We start from the raw sequence: 21,517 nt of genomic DNA, 5'->3' as shown, positions 1-21,517 counted from the left end.
TTAGCCTTCTCATATCATCACGACTTGCCTAAAATAAAATCTATAGATATACTAAAACAGTTCAAGTATATAACAATGTTTAAACGTTAAACCTGCGCTATAATAATAATGTGCTGCTAGCCTATATCTGAGTTTGTGCGGAGAGTGGAAGCTAAAGCGTGCTCTGCAGGACATGGAGGCACCAGCAAACACTTGCATTTTTTTCAGTGGAAACAAATTAAAATAGCCTACACCGTCTTTTATTTTTTTTTGATAAAAGTAAGAGTAATACATCATCTGGACCTGTAAAGGGTCTACTTGTATTTGTGTGCACTCGCAATACCAACAAAAGGTAGTTCTTTTATAAAACAAAGAAAACAAACATGATGTGCTTTCTGCCGTCTTGAACAGGAGCACTTCAGCTGAGCGAATACATGCCTCACAGACATGATAAATATATCTATAGAAAGCTTTAAATTATCACTTAACGAAATAAAAAAAATAGAAAACAAAAACTCTTATTATAATCTTAATCATAATCAATAAAGATACATTTCTCTCTAAAGGCGCGTCTAATGAGGAGACGGCGAGTCAGGATCAGCAACTTCATCCTTGCGACACGGACTCAGAAAACATTAGATTATTAGTTTAAAAGTATCTCCTTACTATTTTCCGCAGACACATTCATGGTTATGTTTGCTGGGGTTTTGCAGCAAGCTTTAGCCCATTGCGTGCATTTGAACGCAGAACTATTCCGCTGCGCTGAAGTCACTTGCGCACCTGCTGCTGCGGGACACTAAACACCATCGAGCTGCTCTCAGTCGCGGCACCGTCTCCTGTTGTTTCCACCAGCGCGGCTATTTTTTCACCAGTAATCGATAGATGTCTACAATATAAAAATAAGGGCAAACCCAAAACAGGCCCGATGCCCGGCCCGCCTCTGAACTATGACGTGGAAATTGTCCCGAAGCCCGGCCCAAGAGGCGTAAAAAATACAGGGCTCTACTGCAATGATTATATTTTGAGATTAAACTTTGCGATTAAGCAAAATTTGGTACTTTTATGTAGTTACATGTTACATATATATTACTCAGCAGTTAATTAATATTACTCTGCACTTAAATGTATTACACTATAAAAAGGACACCTTAAAATAAAGTGTAACCTAAATCTGACAAAATTTTAGTACTGGTAATATTTCTAATGAATCTAATTACATGATATCCAAATAAATTCAATCACATCTATCAACATTTGCACACATGAATGAAGATCCTTTAGAGACACTGCATTACAAAAGTACTGAATGGACAAAGCGTGGCTCTACAAATCGATATATAAAATTGTATTTTATTTAATTTCCATAACATTGACCATCATCCAACAGTCCATGCAGAGCAAACCATTTAACTAGTTCATCGGTGAGTCTTACTCATGGGACAATCTGCATACATAAGGTTACTATGTTAGGGCAGTCGTGGCCTACTGGATAGAGAGTTGGACTTGTAACCTGAAGGTCATGGGTTCGAGTCTCAGGTCCGGCAGGGATTGTAGGTGGGGGAGTGAATAACCAGCACTCTCTCCACCCTCAATACCACGACTGAGGTGAGACCCTTGAGCAAGGCACTGAACCCCCAACTGCTCCCCGGGCGCCGCAGCATTGGCTGCCCACTGCTCCGGGTGTGTGTTCACTACTGAGTGTACACTTGGATGGGTTAAACACACACCACTTGGCCACACACCACTTCCCTTTCCCTTAAGACTTTGTATTAAGAACTATTTTGATCAATTAGAAGTCAGCCAAGGGGTGATTAGTGTTGCTTTTCTAGATCCACATTCGGCTATTGGCCATTTTTATGTAGCTGACTTAAAAAAATTATAACCAGTCTTAAAGAACAAAGTCAGATGACAGGCTTGTAAGACTAGTCTAAGCAGTTTATGCTACCAGCCACTGTTTACACACAAAGCCTTCCTGTATTTTATCTGTGATTATTTTTTATTGGTCCACGTACATGTGCAGAGTAGACTGACTGAACGATGATATTGAGTGTTCAGGGAAAAGAGATTTCAGCAGATTTCTTGTGATTCATTATGTTGTGATATTGTTTAAAAAAAATAGCTCTTTAGTAACGAATTAAAGGATTAAAGACACAAAAGCCTCGTTAAGAACATCAGTTTCCATAAACACGAAATATAAGTGACAAGCGCCAAAACAAGCGTTTCTGATCATATTATTAGATTATACCTGAGTCATCATGAACTGGAAGGGACGGCTGATTCTGGGAATTCTTGTTAGTGAACAAAAACAGCATCTCGTCAACAAAGCAACCCGAACACATGAACAACACGCTACAAAAAATGTCTACTGCATGTTTTCTATGGTGAATTTACGAGCTTTCTTTGCTGGAGTGCATTGTGCAAATTAACCTGATCACATCAATATTAAAACATGTTACATGCAGAACATCAGATCAGGTTGAAGGGATCATGCACAGAAAAGACAGGCTGGGCAGAAGCCTTTCAGACTGATGTGTCAGAGCTAAAGCAGGATCAGTACCACATGCTCTAAATTACACATCTGATGCAACAAAACGATTGGAAAAGATTATGAATGACATGCACAAAACAGATGCCCTTGTTTTTCAAAATGATGCTGCATCGAACACAAAGATGGAAATTTACTAGCATATATTTCAAAGTAAATCCTGCATCTACCAACCCACAACCTAGTTTAAGTAGGTGCTATCGGTAATGTTTTCGCTCTATACAAAGAGAATTTAAATGAAAGTCAATGTCATTCTTGCACAAGTTTTTAACTCTCAGTTAAAGCACCAGTAATAGTGATGAATAGCGATGTAAACACCACTAATCAGAAGATGTGTGCTGGTTTATTTCTTTACATTGACAGGATGGAGTCCATAGTGACACATGTTGACCTTAACATGGTCTGATGCTCTTCACAATAATGGCACAAAAACACAAAGGCCGTTATCACGCTGAAGCAGGAGGATTTGTCACTCTCAATTAGCATTGGTGGGCAGCAGAGACTTCGTCCTGAGGGGCCCGTCATGCAACAGATGGCTGGCGAACAGCATCATGATATCATGCACATCACACTCGTACTCACAGGCCGCTTATACAAATACACGTTGAGAACGAGCCACACTGACGTCTCTCAACAGGTGATCGATACACCTGGTAACTAAGAGATGAACTTAACCTCTGATCAACTAGCAGCGTTAGGAAGAAATGAGAATTTTCAAAATCCGAATTTAAAAAGTCATTTATTGTTCTTCCACCATGGTCCATACAATGAAAATTAATCTATTAAAACAGTTTTACATAGGGAGAGATAAGCTGCTGTTCAGGGTTGATGAGATTTTTTTATGTTCTGAAATAAGTCCGTTATGTTCACCAAGGCTGCAATTATTTGATTAGAAATACAGTAAAACAGTACATTGTTAAATACTAAGATGTTTTCTAGGTGAATATATTTTAAAATGTAATTTATTTCTGTGATCAAAGCTACATTTTCAGCATCATACTCCAGTCTTCAGTATCCTTCAGAATTCATTCTAATATGCTGATTTGCTGCTCAAGAAACATTTCTGATTATTATGATGTTGAAAACACCTGTGCTGGTGAATACTTTTCTGAAAACCATGACATATATATATCCTTCAAATGGGCCGATTTGACATTTTTATTATTATTAGCACAGTTGATAATGATTGCGCTGCTTAATGACGTGAGAAAAAAAAACACAGTTTCTTACTGAGTACAGGACAGGTGTATTTCTTGCAAGACAAAATATAAAGAAAATCTTGCATATGTTTTGTATCATTTTTAATGCATCATAAATCTAATAATAAGGTGTAATAAGGAATAATAAGGAATAAGGTGCTTAAACTAGAGGACGAAAAAAAAACTGTTTTGAGAAGACCAATGTGACCAAAGATAACTAGGTGCAGATGTTATTTAAATGGCTAAAAAGACAACATTCTAAAAGCTTGTAGTGAAAATCAAGGAGATTTTTATAACAGAATGACAGTTTGATACACTAATTCAGCATATTAGAATTATTTCTGAAGGATCATGTGACACTGAAACTGGAGCAATGGCTGCTTAAATTGTAATAATATTTCACAATATTACTGTTTTTACTATATTTCTTATCAAGCACAAGCAGCCATGGTGAGCATAAGAGACTTCCTTCAAAAATATTACAAAAATTATACAGGCCTAAACTTTTTTGTGTGTATATATTTCAGAGCTTCTCTGAAAGAATAACATCTGTGAAGATGTTCAAAAGCTCAATGCCATTGACCATCACAGTCTGGCCTTGGTCAAATCAGGGCTTTTCACACTGCGCTTAACCCCGGGTCATCATAGTACCAAACCCTGCTTTAACCCCAGGTAAAAGTACGTTTCACACACATAATTTATATTTCATGCGTCACATGATTTGGTCATTCACAGACACACTGCATAATGTATAAACAGTCGTTTCAGCGTTTAAATGGTCACAGAAAACATGTGAATTGGAGTAAAGAAGAGACTGTTTTATTCTTAAATTTATAGTGAATCGAAAAGTCTGTTCAGGAAAAAAAAATTATAAAAATTTATATTGCAGTTGGAAATATATAATATGAAGGATCGCAGTGCTAGAGCCGTTATGTAAACAGGTTGCATGCTGCATTTGTCCAATCAATGACACTGACAAATATGCAAGAACATTAACCCAGAGTTTAGGAATGGACTCCAGCATATAAACACCAGGATTAATTGTTAACCCTGGGTAACTGGGGTGCCTCAGGGCTCAGTTCTTGGATCACTTCTCTTCTCTGCCAACATGGCATCACTAGGTTCTGTCATTCAGAAACATGTCTTTTCATATCACTACTATGCTGATGACACTCAACTCCACTTCTCATTCCATCCTGATGATCCGACGATAGCTGCTCGCATCTCAGCTTGTCTAACAGACATTTCTTGCTGGATGATGGACCATCACCTTCAGCTCAAACTTGCCAAGACAGAACTGCTTGTGGTTCCAGCAAACCCATCGATTCATCACAATTTCACCATCCAGTTAAGCTCATCAATCATAACTCCTTCAAAAACAGCCAAGAATCTTGGAGTTATGATTGATGATCAGCTGACTTTCTCAGACCATAATGCGACTGCCAGATTCTTTAATGAGCCGAAAAGAACGTATGTAACACCAGGAACACTCCCCATAACACACAATGTACTCGTTACATCGTAAGAAGGATGGCATCTACGCTAATATTTGTCTGTTTCTTTCTTATTCCGTTTCTCAGTCCATGTCCGGATCAGATGGTGGATCGGTGCCGGGAGATGATGTCTCCCTGATCGTCGGCGGAGGCCGGACACCTGGATTAGCCCCAGGGACATATCCCCAGTGAAGACCTCAACTTAAATACAACAAAACTAAAAATAAAAGAAAATACCTAACTATATAATACTATTATTGTTAGAAATTGCAACAATATAAAATAGAAATAAATACATTTATACATTTAAAATTTTAATTAAAACAATAAATAAACAATTATTTCCTGGCCAAAGGAGAACTGGCCCCCCGACTGAGCCTGGTTTCTCCCAATGTTTTTTTCTCCATTCTGTCTCAGAGGGAGTTCTGGTTCCTTGCCGCTGTCGCCTCTGACTTACTTATTTCTAGCGATTATCATCAATTTGATTTCACAGATACTATTTAAACTAAACTGAGCTAGACAATGACATCTCTGAGTGTTTAATCTTATTTTCATACATTACTGACACTCTATCAAGTGCTTTGACACAATCTGTATTGTTAAAAGCGCTATATAAATAAAAGGTGAAAAAAAAGATAAGCCATAATTCAGTTTAAATGGGCTTTAGAATGACCCAGGCTTAAATATTTCAAGTGTGAAAACTAAAAGCCTTTTTGTAACTTATTAATAAAGGAGAGAAACTCCCACAAAACAGTTCCGACAAATTTCAACAAAGCAAAAAAAAAAAAAAAAATCAGATCTGATAATTTGTCACAGAGCTGGATGTAAAATGAGACTCTGGGTATCTTGAATATTATTAGCAATATTAAACCTGCACGTTAACCAGAAGGTCTTCTAAAGAGTAATTATATTGTCCTACAAATAATGCAATAAGAGAATCCTTCATATGTAAGGCGAAATATACTTTAAGCAATTTTAATTGCTTGATTGTATATCGTCACAAAATGTAAAATATATTATATAACGCCCAGCAATATATTCACACACTCACATAAAGCAAAATCTTGATTGTTTTTAATGTCACAATATGTAAACAATATTATTACTCCGCTCTAATCTGCTAAATACAACTAAAGCTCGAAGATATTCAGATATGACAAAGATTATCATCATGATTTTCTGCTAAATCTGTTTTGACTATTGGACTATTTTAAATTGTTGGTTGTGCCAAAAACACACTTAAAAAAAAAAAAGAAATAATCAACTCACTATGCATTTTTATAAAGTCTGAAAACACTTATTAGGGCCTTTCCTTCATGGAATGTATTGTTGTATTTTGTTTATTAGTTTATTTCTATTATGCATGAATTATTTTCTGTGAATGCACACATGTATTCTGTAAAGCACTTTGTAAACACTGTTTTTAAAAGGTGCTACAGAAATAAAGCTTTACTTACTATCGGTCACAAGTTGTGACAGTGACTGTATTGGACTTGCAGCTGGGCCGCAATATGCTTTTATTGCCCCCTAGAGGAAGACTGGAAAGTGCAGTATATTGGATAAATAAGAATGAAACAATGATTTCTAGACTAATGTAGGCCTGCAACTTCATTCTGGATCATGAATGAAGTGTTGCTCTATGATTTAACACTGTGCCATCAGTGTTAGAAAGCAAGTCACCGCTAAAGGGGCTCAGGAAAGCATTTGTTTGGAGACTTGTTTTTAATATTTTTTATTGATGCAATAAAATACAGACTTTTTTGTGACTTACATGGCCAGATACAGTAGTTTTTAAAATTTAAAGAGTTTATCTATTATTTAAAATATCTGACATCAAAACATTGAATCTAACAAACATCTGGTTTGCTTGTGCTGTCCTTAAAAATGAACGAGACTTGCTTTGTTGATACTGTAGATGAGTATCTAAATGCGTTTAGCGGCCACTATGGAGTAGCATGGTGAACATTAGTATTTTAGAAAGCACAAAGCTCAGGGTACTGTGTTGCATTAATATAGGAAACAATGAAAGCAACGGTAAAACTGCTCCAGTATCAGCTTTTATTACAACTTTGGCAAAGAGCAAACTGAGTATACAGTTATTATGAACACCCACCTAAATATATACAGTATGTATGTATGTGTATATATACTGTATATATGTATATCAGTTTTCAAAATTAAATTTAAGACCTGCCCAAATAAAATGAATACTGTCCATTCAGAATAAGACCTCAAAATAATCACGTATTAGGTTTAAAATACTCACAAAATAAATGTTTTACTAATACTTACACATTAAAGGTCAAACGATTTAGTATTTTGCAGATAAGATAATAATGAGTTTAAAGCAAGGGACAAAACGATTACAGTGTCGTTACGATTAAAATCTTTTTATGCCTTTAAATTTGATCAAACTAACTTTAAAACCTTAAAAGGACCCAAGGGAACTGTTAAAGCTAAAGAAAATACTTCATGAACAATCACAACGACTGAAACAAGATCATTCACAGTCATCGCACTGTGGAAAGAAAACAAATGTAATAATGCAAATGTTGCGTTTCTTTTACCACTGACTCTGTCATGTTAGCCAAGAGCGAATACTCACACATATCTGGTGTGCAACAGCCACTTTTTACCATCCAATCAATTGCAGATGAATAAAATCATCCATTCCTACTTTTTGGTTGAATGTACTGATTGACTCAGAAATATGTCACATTAGTAAGTAAAATGAGGTTAACCCTCTTCCACCTCTGACACGATGATCTATATTCCCTCATAAAACACCCACTATACCAGCACTTCAGGAAAGAGAGAGACAGAGGAGGATAAATGGATGATGGAGGGTGTTACTGTACCATTCTGCATGGCCTCATCTTTCCAGTGGGAGGTGCATTTGTCTGCTTGCTCTAAAATAAATGGGAGAGGCACATTATACTTTATTATAATGACATTTAGAGAAAGGGAGAGAAAAACAGCCTGTGAACACAATTTGAGAAACAGTGAATTCAGGACTCAAAAATAAGGGTTTGATGGCCTGCACTGTGTGTGTCTTATTGGAAACTCAGGAGACTTGGGATTTGTTTAATGAATTAATTTGTTAATATTTATTATTTGCTTCAGATGTGCTTGCTGGGTCATTTCTGGCCTGGAGGACATGAGTTCTACTCTTACTGAAAACCCCATGCATCATCAGCCTAAAACCCCGGTCAAAAGTTTGGGATCCGTGACCTTTTAATGTTTCTGAATGTCTCTTCTGCTCACCAAGGTTGCATTTATTTGATTGAAAATACAGTAAAAATTGTGAAATATTATTACAATTTTAAAAAACTGTTTTCTAATGTAATATAATTTAAAATGTAATTTATTCCTGTATGTGAAAGCTGAATTTCCAGCATCATTACTGCAGTCTTCAGTGTCACATGATCCTTCAGAAATCCTTCTAATATGCTGATCTGAGCTCAAGAAGCATTTCTGATTATTATCAATGCTTCATAATTTTGTGGAAACCATGATTCACTACCGTTCATTTTATTTATCAAGAATGCATTACATTGATCCAAAGTGGCAGCATAAAGACATTTATAATGATACAAAGATTTCTATTTCAAATAAATGTTGTTCTTCTGAACATTCCATTCATGCAAGAATTAATTGGTAATAATATTTCACAATTTTTACTGTACGAAAAACTACAAAATATGCTTATTCGGTCTTTAATTTACATTTATTTTTTATTATTGTCCCAGTATGTCCACAATTAAAAATAGTCTACCCAAACGATCGAAAATGAGCAGAAAAACGAATACTTCTTATCGAGCCCTGAAGACAGCAAGGCAAAAAAAGAGACTTGTTTTTGCTCTTTTTGGTTCTCAATGTGATGTCACAATAACAGACCAAAATGAATGTAAATCACAGGATGAGAACACCAACAATCAGCGTATCTCTGCATCTGAGGCAATGTCTTCAGTGCCGTTTTTTAGAAAACGCTAAAGAGAAGGCAATTAAGAAACTGAAAGCCAGACATGATTCAGTCCAAAGATCACAATCTAAGAAAGACGTGCTGAACACACAGGGAACTCTGTGATGAGAGAACACACACACACACACACACACACACACATTCATACTTGGACAACACACAGAGGTAGGAACTGGGTCAAAGAAAGTCTCAGATATTGCTGCATTGTTGACCTAATACTCATTTTGTTTCGTTTTATTTATTAGACGTCAACTAGCTAGAACAGACATCATTGAAACACTTTAGATTAGGGAACACTCGTTGCTTATTAGCATATTAGTAGCATATTGGCTGTACTTATAAAGCAAATAATAATGGCTAATTCTGCATGACCATTAACATAATTAAAAATGTAATATTTTTTGTGTGTGTTGCTTCTGTGCTTCTCATATTCAAACATATTTATTTGAGTATTTAGTTGATTATTTCCCAATATCGATTTTGATTCTAATTTGCATTAATATACTGATTTTGAGTGGGGAAACTGCAGGCCACATTTTACCGTTTACAAATTTACTGTACATGACTACATAGCCTACCCAAAACAAGCTGAGAAGTGTAGAAATATAACAAATCTATCAACCCTGCACAATGAAAATGTCATTTGTATTTCATCTTGTTGATTATTCGATACGTTCTCAGTGTCGGGTGATTCGTGTTCAACAGGAGTAGAGATTAATAATGCTGTAATCATCCATTTTCAAGTTATTCATTACAAGCCATGATTGTAATCTTTCTTTTTCATTTGATAAATGTGCAGCCTTAGTAATGTAAGTTTCACAAGTGTGTTGCTGTATTTATTTATAGCTTTTTATAGCTTGTCTATTGATTTATAGCTGGAACGGAATGTGCGTTCTGGAACAAACTAAACTGGAACATACTGTACTCGTACGAAACGGAATGATTGGCATCTTGCTTGTTTCAATGTTCTGTTTCGTACGAGTACAGTATGTTCCAGTTTAGTTTGTTCCAGAACAAACTAACCATTCTAGATGGTGGAATGCCATCCCGGACTGTTCTGGAGTTAAAAAAATAATAATAATAAAAACACAAAGCGATTCTGCCTGAGAAGGTAGCTGCAGAGGGTATATTCTTGAGTTGAAAGTAAAAAAAAAAATAAAAAATTGACATTACCTGACATACTGCTGTATATTAGGCCTTAAACATCATGCTGTTGTCATCCACAGACTCGCTGATATCTGACACACAAAGTCAAAGGAAGAACAACAAATAAGAAGAAAAACACAGCAGAATAATGCAGTAATGAAGAAATCCTGCCTGTGGTCTGTTCTGTGGCTCAAAATGAAAGTTGCTTTGGCCTACCTTGTTCTTCGTGATACCGGAGTCGTCCCACAGCGGTCTAGAGCAGCAGAGGCTGAGGAAGACAAAGAATGAGAGAGACTTACATAATGCATGGAAATGGCTTTCAGAGGAGAGCAAATAACAATAAGCACAGAAGTACCAAAAACTAAACTAAAACGTTAAAGCACTGCTCATACTGTTTAATAATAATAATTAGGGACACTGATCTGAACAAACTAGGACTGTCAATGGATTAAAATGCTGTTCAGTGGAATCAGGCTGAAAAGTGTAAAAAAAATTGTGCACTTTGGCTTGAATTTAGCTAAATCTGTTGATATTTTGGAACAACAATAATTCTGAAATAACATGTCAAATAAAAGCGCATGATTAGCAATGACAAGGTCATGGGTTTGATTCTGAAAGAATGCAAAAACTCCCGTATATCTGCTTAAATGCTTAAATGTCAATTGTAAAAAAAAGAGCATTCATTGAAAATGAGCTGCAAAAATGACTCGTTCTGAACTTTGCATATTTCAGATGCCAAACCTTTTGCTGTTTCTGGCTGTGCAGTACATGAAGTTAGAAACACATTGGAAACAAGTGACAGGTTTATTTTAACAAAGAGCTAAGAAGTGTCTGAGTGGCACGTTTCAGTGCTGATTATATTATGAATATGTCATGTAAAATGCTTTTATTAAGGGACAGAACAGCCCATATCAGACACAACAGCAGCCCGGCAGTAAACACTGATGTTACTCATTTCAGAAGGAAAAGAACACAAAAGAAGATATTTTGAAGAATGTTGGAAACCAAGCAGTTGACGGTAGCCATTGACTTCCTCACCTGTTCCCAGCATTCGTCAAAACATCCTATTTTGTGTTCACCAGAAGAAAGAAACTCAAACAGGTTTACAACAAGTAGTGGTGGAAGGTGAATAAATGACAGAATTTTCATTTTTGGATCAACTGTGTAAGAAAAGAAAGATCAACCTATCAATGTATTGAAAGAAATGATGCACATAAAATCCAAATGCTTGAGTCTGTCAAGTGGAACTCATAGGAATCATTTCATACTCAGGTTAATGGTTCAGAACAAACCTTGTTTGAGGAATATTATTACTGAGCTGGCGAGTTTCTGTTGTCTCTCAGACCGAGGGTAAAAGTGCAGAGTGTGAAACTCTAAGCGCTGTTGTTACAGGACACGCTCAGACTGACGCGAGTACAAGGCAAATGACACCGTTTCCCTCAGAAAAATCTCAATTACATTTCAGAGAAAACAAATCTACAAAGATCACACTTTAAATTACAAGCTCTGCTAAACATCTACTTTAAAACCCTTGCAATGAGACTGTTTACTTTCAAACGTTTGTGACAAATTTGCAGCTAACAAAGCGGTTGGCAGAAGCGTGCAGCTCTTCACTGGGGAACCTGCAGCACATACAGATGCGTGCAATGACTAAAGGGCAGTCGTGGCCTAATGGATAGAGAGTTGGACTTGTAACCTGAAGGTTGTGGGTTCGAGTCTCAGGTCTGGCAGGGATTGTAGGTGGGGGAGTGAATAACCAACACACTCTTCACCCTCAATACCACGACTGAGGTGAGACCCTTGAGCAAGGCATCAAACCCCCGACTGCTCCCTGGGCGCCGCAGCATTAGCTGCCCACTGCTCCGGGTGTATGTTCACTACTGTGTGTGCACTTGGATGGGTTAAGTGCAGAGCACAAATTCCCAGTATGGGTCACCATCTTTCACCCCTTTCCTCATGTCTTTGTCCAAACTTTGTATTTACTTTGATGCCAATATAACTATCTGCCACCACTGGCAAAGTTATTTAGCAAAGCTTGGTGAATAGTAATGACAAAACCGTGGCAACAATGAGCAATCAAGTTTAGCTGTCCTTTTAAGGAAGACAGTGTGATTCAAATTCAATTTTGCAAACAGAGAAAGTAATTAAATTGGAAAAACAATAGAATGCAAAAAAGGGCATTTTAGAAGATTGTCATCAAACGTTATGAAAATAACGCTAACAACATCATAATAATGGGAATTTCGGAACTTCCCGACTTTCTGAAAATAATTAAGAAAATCTGAATAAGAAAGTGAATCATTTGTCAATTTAATCAACATTGTTTACATGCAACACACAACCACTAACTCAAATCAGCTGTTAATCTGGTCAACAAAAACAGGCCCATTTCTGACAGATATGATGACTGATGATAAGAGAAGATGGGAGACAGAAGTGTGTGCTTCAGTTCTGTGTGTATTTTTTAACTTCTTCCTGTAATGGAGAGTAGGCCTCTGTTTATTGCAGAGCGACAGAGAGAACTAATTCATCTGGTAGAAATCTGTTAAATGCTTGCCTGTTCTTTCAGGAGCAGTTAACAGGAAATGAGTCTATATCAGATATGACATACTTTGAAGCAGCGTATCACCACACTTCCTTCACGTTGTGCTTCCTCGTACCGCTGAACATCTACAACCACACACATGAACATCCCACACAGAACGAGCAGCACAATAAGTCACCTGGCCCTGGCATTTCCCTGACTGCTGAGCTGCAGTGTGGGAATACATCATCAGATTTCATCAGATTTCATCAGATTTAATTCCCACATTGTAGTGCATATGCAATCAGGGAAATAATACTATATACAGCGGGTAAAATAAGTGTTGAACACATCACCATTTTTCTCAGTAAATATATTTCTAAAGGTGCTGTTGACTTGAAACAACCCAAGCAATCCATACATACAAAGAAAACAAAACAAATAAGTTCTGAAATTAAGTTGTGTGTAATAAAATGTAATGAAACAGGGAAAAAGTATTGAACACATGAAGAAAAGGAGGTGCAAAAAGGCATGGAAAGTCAATAAACCAGCTGAAATCTATCAGTAATTAGAAAGCAATCCTGCCCCTAGTCAGCTGAAATCAATATTAGCTGCTTCAGTCCCAACACCTACAGTACCAGGATGAAGAAGATGAAACGAGAGTGGAGATTTCAGCAAGACAGTGATCCCAAACACAGCCAAGGGAACTCTTGATTGGTTTCAGAGAAAGAAAATAAAGCTGCTAGAATGGCCAGCCAATCACCTAACTTGAATCCAACAGAAAATAAGAGCTAAAGATCAGAGTTCATAGAAGAGTCCCACAGTACCTTCAAGATTTGAAGACTAATGGGCCAAAATCACACCTGAGCAATGCATGCCACTAGTTTCTCCATACAGGAGGTGTCTTGAAGGCTTTTGTACAGAGTATTACATAAATTTCCCTGTGTCTTTCCATTTTATTACACATACATAACCTAATTTCTGAACTTATTTGTTTTGTTTTATTTGTATGTATGGATTACTTGGGTTGTTACTGGCATCTGGTGAAAATGTCAAGTCAACAGCACCTTTAGTAATGTATTTACTGGGAAAAACGCAGAGGTGTTCAATACTTATTTTAGCCAGTATAGATATATCTTGTGTATTTTTGCAACTTTGAAGCACCCCTACTGCTAAGTAAGTGTAATTCACGTAAATATAATCTATGTGGGAATTACAGTGGAGAGCTGTTCCTTTTGCATTTGTTTCTGCCATAAATCAATCTGCCTGTTCCATGGATTGCTTTACAGCTCATCAAACTTACATGGTCCCAGAACAGATGTTTGGGGTACAGCACTGGCAAAAACAGAAGCCATTCACCTTATTATAAGTCATGTGCCATAAGAATTATTTTGAATCCTTAAAAATATCTTACATACAGTTGCTTTCACCAGCTGCAACATAACAGCACCACTTCACATTTTCTGAGCAAACTCATTCAAATACTTGACGCATTGTGCTCTTACCACCACAAAAAGATTGGCGTGAACAGAATTTCATTTAATAAGGACATCTGTAATACAGCAGTAAAGCACAAAAGATTGTGGTGATTAGCTGTATGCTGCAAAACAGTCCAAACTTGCCTAGTGTCTGGATTTTGTTCTGTGCAACCTGCAATTAGTAGCACTAATTTTGTTTAATCAATTCGCATTTACTTGAATTGCACAATTCGTTTTTGGTGAATAGCGTGCCTAGACCTTTCTCACAAGGGCTTCATTATCAACATGTTGGATATATGCATTCTGCTTTGCATTCAGCAAGTTTCCTCCAAATTTGTATTTGAAACGCCTTCAGATATGTACTATCCTATAGGTTAATTTTGCTTGTGTATTGAGGTCAGTCTCTCATGCGGTGTTTTACTAGCTCCTTAATTTAACACAATGTTCAAAAACTTAATTTAAGACTACAGAAAATTTGGTTACACTTTATTTTAATGTGTCCTTGTTACAGTGCAATTATACATTTAAGTACAGAGTAATATTAATAAACTACGTGTACTTACTATATGGTTAGGTTTAGGACTAGAGTTTGGCTTTGGGTCAATTGTATGTAATTATGCATACTTTATTATAATTATAATGGTAAATACATGTAACGTATAACAATGACATCTTAAAATAAAGTGTTACCGAAAATTTTATTAAAGTGTAATTAAATCTAATACTACATTTATGTCCCACCAGGATTTCAGAGGCCATGCTGCAATGTGTGTACACAACTGCATGCATGCTGATGTGTGTGTAGACCAGAGTTGGAAATCAATGGGGGCTTGATGAACAAAATGAACCAAAATGCAACAAAAATGCTAAAAAATGGTTTTTGGGCCCTAATTACAGCCTGTTAATTGAAAGGGATCCAATTCTTAAATTCTGATTTTTTTTCGCAACCCTCAAAGCAACACTTGAGCTTTGAATAACAAAAGGTCTTATGTCCAGACCATCTGCTGGTTTACAGAAAGAGTGAACTTCCTCTAAACGAGGCCAAATGCCTTTGATCAATAAGCATTTAGAGCTCAGTCTGAGTTCTGACTCAGTGGCTCTGTTTATGTCAACATGTCTATAATGAACATGATGCAGACCATTTAAAAAAAAAAAAAAAAGTCTGTTCATCAGTATGGCTTCAAAAATCCAGTCATTGCCAGCCTCACATACACGTCACTGAATGAATACAGAGACAAATAAATAACTGGACCTGGACTCAGTTTAAAAGCCGATACAAAGCTCACAGGACAGTGAGATACACGTGTCATGCAGACACACAGCAACACTGCCAAATACAAATATTATGAGATGAATCAAATTCAAGTAACCCCTTTCGAGGGCCCTTGATGATACATCTGTGTGTGCTTGGTTTGCAGTTCAGAGAACTCATTGCCATGACTTTAAACCCCAAAACAGAAATGTTTTTTGACAGATTTTCTAGGAAGAGCCACAGGGCCAAACTGGAACTTCTTCACTAGAACAGAGGCAAGGAAAGACAAACACACACAGGTGAACAACAGACCTGTGAGTTCAATGTCAGAGTTGGGAACATCAACTCCGACATGCACTGAGAAAGGTACAAATTTGCTTTTTAGTCAAAAATGTGGCAAAATCCACTGGATCAGATGGGTTCACCAACTTGATTCAGTGTCGTATGTTATTCCCATATTAGAGCAACGGAGAAACAATGTGAAAACACAGAGGAATGTCCCATACAAGTCACAACGAGAAACTTATAATTGTGTGGTGTTGTGATTTATTAAGATGAGGTTTATTCATGTAGTGCCTTTCCCAAGCTTTACAATAAGTTCTTAAAGGAATACTCCACCTAAAAATTAAAACTCTTTCATCATTTACTCAATTACCCTCATGCTACGACTTTCTTACTTTTGATGAGCACAAAGAAAGATTTGCAGGAATATAATCCATCTTTGTAATTCCATATAATGCAAGTGGACTGGACCTCCAAGCTGGTGAGTAAATATACAGTGAGCAGCAGCTCAAAATGAAATGAAAATGCTTTGTTGATCGCGGAGGTCAAAAGAGAATGGCCAACCTGACTCAAGCTGATCGAGGAGGTATGCAGAAGAGCACTGACTTCAGACGAACTGAAAAAAAACTTTTTTTTTTTGGTTGATTGACGTAGTAATTCCACCACATAGGCTCGCTGGAAAACATGGCTCTCCAGAAACTAAACCAAAAAGTACCAATACAAATCACTGCAGTTTCCAGCTGAACACCAACTACTTTTTAAAAAGTATTTATTTTTCCACGCAAAATTATTTCCATGTGGTTCCTTGCACAATACTATAATATGATCTCAAAATCATAGTGCATGATTTGTAGACTAATACATTTTCACATTTACATCACATAGCTTGGAATCCAAAGAGAATGCCAGGAGTTTGAAATGGAGAAACTGTGTGACGCTAGAGTGAAGAATGCTTTTATTGTGTAGCTAAAGACCAGATTCCAGACTCTAGCAGATACTGAGAACCTCACGCACTCAGTGAAAGTGTGAGACCAGAAAATGGCAAGACCAGACAAGCGTTCCTACAAGGACAATATTGCAAGCCAAGCAAAGCAGCAGCTGACAAACGGGAACAAGGCAAAGTGTATAAAATCACCAAGATACAGTGGGGGGAAAAAAATTTAATTTGATCCACTGTTGATTTTGTACGTTTGCCCACTGACAAAGAAATTATCAGTCTATTATTTTAATGGTAGGTTTATTTCAACAGTGAGACCGAATAACAGCAACAACAAAAAATCCAGAAAAACACATTTCAAAAAAAGTTATAAATTGATTTGCATTTTAATGAGTGAAATAAGTATTTGATCCCCTATCAATCAGCAAGATTTCTGGCTCCCAGGTGTCTTTTATACAGGTAAGGAGCTGAGATTAGGAGCACTCTCTTAAAGGGAGTCTCAGCTTGTTACCTGTATAAAAGACATCTGTCCACAGAAGCAATCAATCAATCAGATTCCAAACTCTACACCATGGCCAAAACCAAAGAGCTGTCCAAGGATGTGAGGGACAAGATTGTAGACCTACACAAGGCTGGAATGGGCTACAAGACCATCACCAAGCAGCTTGGTGAGAAGGTGTCAACAGTTGGTGTGATTATTCGCAAATGGAAGAAACACAAAATAACCGTCAATCTCCCTCAGACTGGGGCTCCATGCAAGATCTCACCTCCTGGAGTTTCAATGATCATGAGAACGGTGAGGAATCAGCCCAGAACTACACGGGAGGATCTTGTCAATGATCTCAAGGCAGCTGGGACCATAGTCACCAAGAAAACATTTGGTAACACACTACGCCGTGAAGGACTGAAATCCTGCAGCGCCCGCAAGGTCCCCCTACTCAAGAAAGCACATGTACAGCCCGTGTGAAGTTTGTCAAGCATGGAGGTGGAAACATTATGCTTTGGAGGTGTTTTTCTGCTAAAAGTACAGGACAACTGCACCGCATCAAAGGGACGGTGGACGGGGCCATGTATAATCGTGGAAAATGAGTCGTGGATAGGTATTCCAGCATGACAATGACCCAAAACACCAAGGCACATTAAGGTCCTGGAGTGGCCTAGCCAGTCTCCAGACCTTCATCCCATAGAAAATCTGCAGAGGGAGCTAAAGGTTTGAGTTGTCAAGCATCAGCCTCGAAACCTTAATGACTTGGAGAGGATCTGCAAAGAGGAGTGGGACAAGATCCCTTCTGAGATGTGTGCAAACCTGGTGGCCAACTACAAGAAACATCTGACCTCTGTGATTGCCAACAAGGGTTTTGCCACCAAGTACTAAGTCATGTTTTGCGAAGGGGTCAAATACGTATTTGACTCATTAAAATGCAAATCAATTTATAACTTTTTTTTAAATGCATTTTTCTGGATTGTTTTGTTGTTATTCTGTCTCTCACTGTTCAAATAAACCTATCTTTAAAATTATAGAATGATAATTTCTTTGCCAGTGGGGAAATGTACAAAATCAGCAGGGGATCAAAACATTTTTTTCCCCACTGTAGCCTGTGGAAAGTATAGTGGAACTACTGATGTTCCAATCACAGACAAGCGGGGGTGATTTCTTACATCAGAAGCAGAACAGGACACTCAATGGGCAAAACACTTTAGTGAAATCCTAAATAAACCACCAACAGCAGAGGCTGATAGATGAGAAGCAGAGATTGATCTAGATGTTAATATAGTTCAACCAGAGAAAGAAGTGATCATCTCAACCATCAGACCCCTCAAAAACAAAATAGCACCTGGATAGGATAAGCTAAACACAGTTTTAAAGCAGAATCTTCAGCCAAAATACTATGAGCACTATTTGAAGCCATGTGAGAATAAAAGAAGATACCAGATGACTCGACAGATGGGATCATTGTGAAGATCTCGAAGTAAAGTGACCCGAGTAACTGCAAGAGCAGTTGCGGCATCACCCTTTTGTCAATGATTTTGCAAAGGTTATTGTTCATTCACCAAATCTCAGAAATAGTAGACAAAGAACTAAGGAAGGAACATGCAGGATTCAGGAAAGAAGAGGTTGTGCTGAAGAGATATTCACCTTGCGAAACACTGAATTGCACAGAGTGGCAGAGTTGACTTTAATTCAGCTTCTTGCACTTCGAGAGGGATTTTGACCACATGCCCAGGAACAGTCTAACAAAACAGATTGCTCTTTTATCAAAAGGTTTCACAGAAACTTCGCTTTGAAACTGTTGTTGTGATTGTTGTTTCATACTTTGCATGTGAAGACAGTAGTCCGGCAAGGAGGACTCTCTTCAACATCACCATCACCACTCTCTTTTTAAAACTGGAAGATCTTGACTTCATGGGCTTCAACCGGGAACATTTCCCATCAACGACATCAAATTCACTAGTTAGTTCATCATCATCTGTGCTTATATTAGTCTGTTTGTTTCATCTTTAACCTGAAGTTACCATAAGCCCTTTTCGGAAGGGATTAGTTTTACAGGGGTAGATGGGGTAATGTAATTTTACCACAGGACGTCTGTAATATTAATGGCTGATTAGCACCGGATTAGAAATCTCAGTAAATCTATCAGAAGTGGGAGGGGTAACTCGATTTACGCACCGCCATCACCTGCTTGTTGCTTCCTGAATGTAAGTGCTCTTCATCGTTCTGTAACAGTAAAAATGCTTGAGGTGGTTTAGACAAGACGAGTGATGCGCTGAGTGATTGACAGGAGGCGGCTAGAACTGCTGTGTGTGATATGAAGTCACAGGAAGCGTAGGTTCGTATCAATTCCAGAAAATCAACCAACATCCAGAAACAACCAGACCACTGCTCTTACATTTCAGCAAAAACAACTGCAATTTCACAAGCCCTTGTGACAGATCCTCAGTGAATACCTCGAAGTGCTCAGCATAGATCCAGTCCGGCCATCGGGACAAGACCGTGGGAACCAGATGAATCCTCAGCACAAACTGCTGATTCGTCTGGCCAGAGGAGAACTGGCCCCTGACTGAGCCTGGTGTTCTCCCAAGGTATTTTTTCTAAGAAAAGGTGATGGATTCCCATGATGGCGCCGGTGAGATCGGCTGCCGTCACGACTGCTCCGACCAAACTTTGTCTTTTTTTGTTATTTTTTCGTATTGTTAACTATAAACACCGGTTTCTTTTTGTAAGATGGCCATTCTTACATACGACAGGGCCACTCTTATTTCTATTGGTGCACAATGCACTAACCTTTCGCCGATTTTGAACCCGGACCCATCCTGGCCAAGCGAGATCCTGAGGAGGAACAAAGGACCCGACCCGTACCGGCGTCCTCGAGGGAAACGAGCCGGCGTCAGGAACAGGCTGAGGGCTCGCGCACACCGCGCTCCCTTACCAAGTGTCCTGCTCGCCAATGTCCAGTCGCTGGATAACAAACTCGATGACCTCAGGGCAAGAGTCAGGTTCCAGAGGGACATTCGGGACTGCAACCTTCTCTGCTTCACCGAGACATGGCTGAACCCAGCGGTACCAGACCACGCCATCCAGCCGGCCGAGTTCTTCTCGGTTTACCGCATGGACAGAACGCTGGACTCGGGGAAGACTAGGGGAGGTGGAGTATGTCTGATGGTGAACAAACACTGGTGTGACGGCGCGAGCATTGTTCCCCTCTCACGCTCCTGCACACCGAATCTTGAACTTCTGACCATCAAATGTCGCCCTTTTTATCTCCCTCGGGAATTTAGCTCGGTCATCGTCAGTGCCGTTTATATTCCACCTCAAGCGGACACGGACACTGCGATATGGGATTTACATGAAACACTACACCTTCACCAGACACAGCACCGGGACGCCGCATTCATTGTTTTGGGAGATTTCAACAGTGCCAACCTCAAGCGTGCACTGCCGAACTTCCATCAGCACATCAGCTGCCCCACCAGGGGCGAAAGGACATTAGATCACTGTTACACCCCATACAAGAACAGCTACAAGGCACAGTCACAACCACCGTTTGGGAAATCGGACCACGCCGCCATCTTCCTCATGCCTGTTTACAAACAGAGGCTGAAACAGGAAGCCCCGGTGCAGAGGGAGGTCCAACGCTGGACGGACCAATCGGTGGCCGCTCTGCAGGACGCGCTAGATGACGCAGACTGGGACATGTTCCGGCGCAGCTCTGATGACGTCAGCTTGTTTACGGAAGCGGTTGTGGGATTTATAGAGAAACTAATGGATGATACGGTGCAGAAAACCATCATCAGGACGTTTCCCAACCAGAAGCCGTGGGTGGATAAAACCATCCGCGACGCCCTGAGATCCCGCTCCGCTGCCTACAACACAGGGCTCATCACCGGGAACATGGATGATTACAAGGCTGCATCTTACAGCGTGCGCAGATCGGTGAAGGAGGCGAAGCAGCGCTACGGGAGGAAACTAGAGTCGCAATTCCAACATGGCGACTCTAGGAGCCTGTGGCAGGGACTTAGAACCATCACGGACTATAAAACACCACCCTCCAGATCGGGGAATGCGGACGCCTCTCTGGCTGACGAGCTGAACACTTTTTATGCTCGCTTCGAGGCTGCAGCTAATCACGCTAACGGCGCTAGCAGTGCTAACTGCATGCACGCTGAGGAAGCCGGTGAGGACAACGTATTCACCATCACGG

The 21,517-nt window shown here is 38.8% G+C and overlaps 1 protein-coding gene across 7 annotated transcripts in view; it reads right to left on the bottom strand.

Moving 5' to 3' along the window:
- LOC306885548 (thyroid hormone receptor beta-like) overlaps positions 1-21,517 on the bottom strand; it is a 128,921-nt gene that overhangs the window by 25,101 nt on the left and 82,303 nt on the right. For 6 of the 7 annotated variants that reach the window (XM_079442151.1, XM_079442149.1, XM_079442152.1 and 3 more), the window contains 3 exons: positions 10,561-10,612; positions 10,372-10,436; positions 8,075-8,125 (listed from right to left, as the gene is read on the bottom strand). In XM_079442151.1, the coding sequence (XP_079298277.1) occupies positions 8,075-8,125; positions 10,372-10,378 (58 nt within the window). In that variant the 5' untranslated portion in view covers positions 10,379-10,436; positions 10,561-10,612. Of the gene's footprint in view, positions 1-8,074; positions 8,126-10,371; positions 10,437-10,560; positions 10,613-21,517 lie in introns of those variants that run through there. The other variant, XM_079442155.1, reaches the window with a different exon arrangement.

This window comes from Barbus barbus, assembly GCF_936440315.1.
Source record: "Barbus barbus genome assembly, chromosome: 19".
NCBI classification, from domain to species: Eukaryota; Metazoa; Chordata; class Actinopteri; order Cypriniformes; family Cyprinidae; genus Barbus; species Barbus barbus.
The sequence above is the reverse complement of the archived record's forward strand: the minus strand, read 5'-3'. Positions and strand labels throughout refer to the sequence as shown.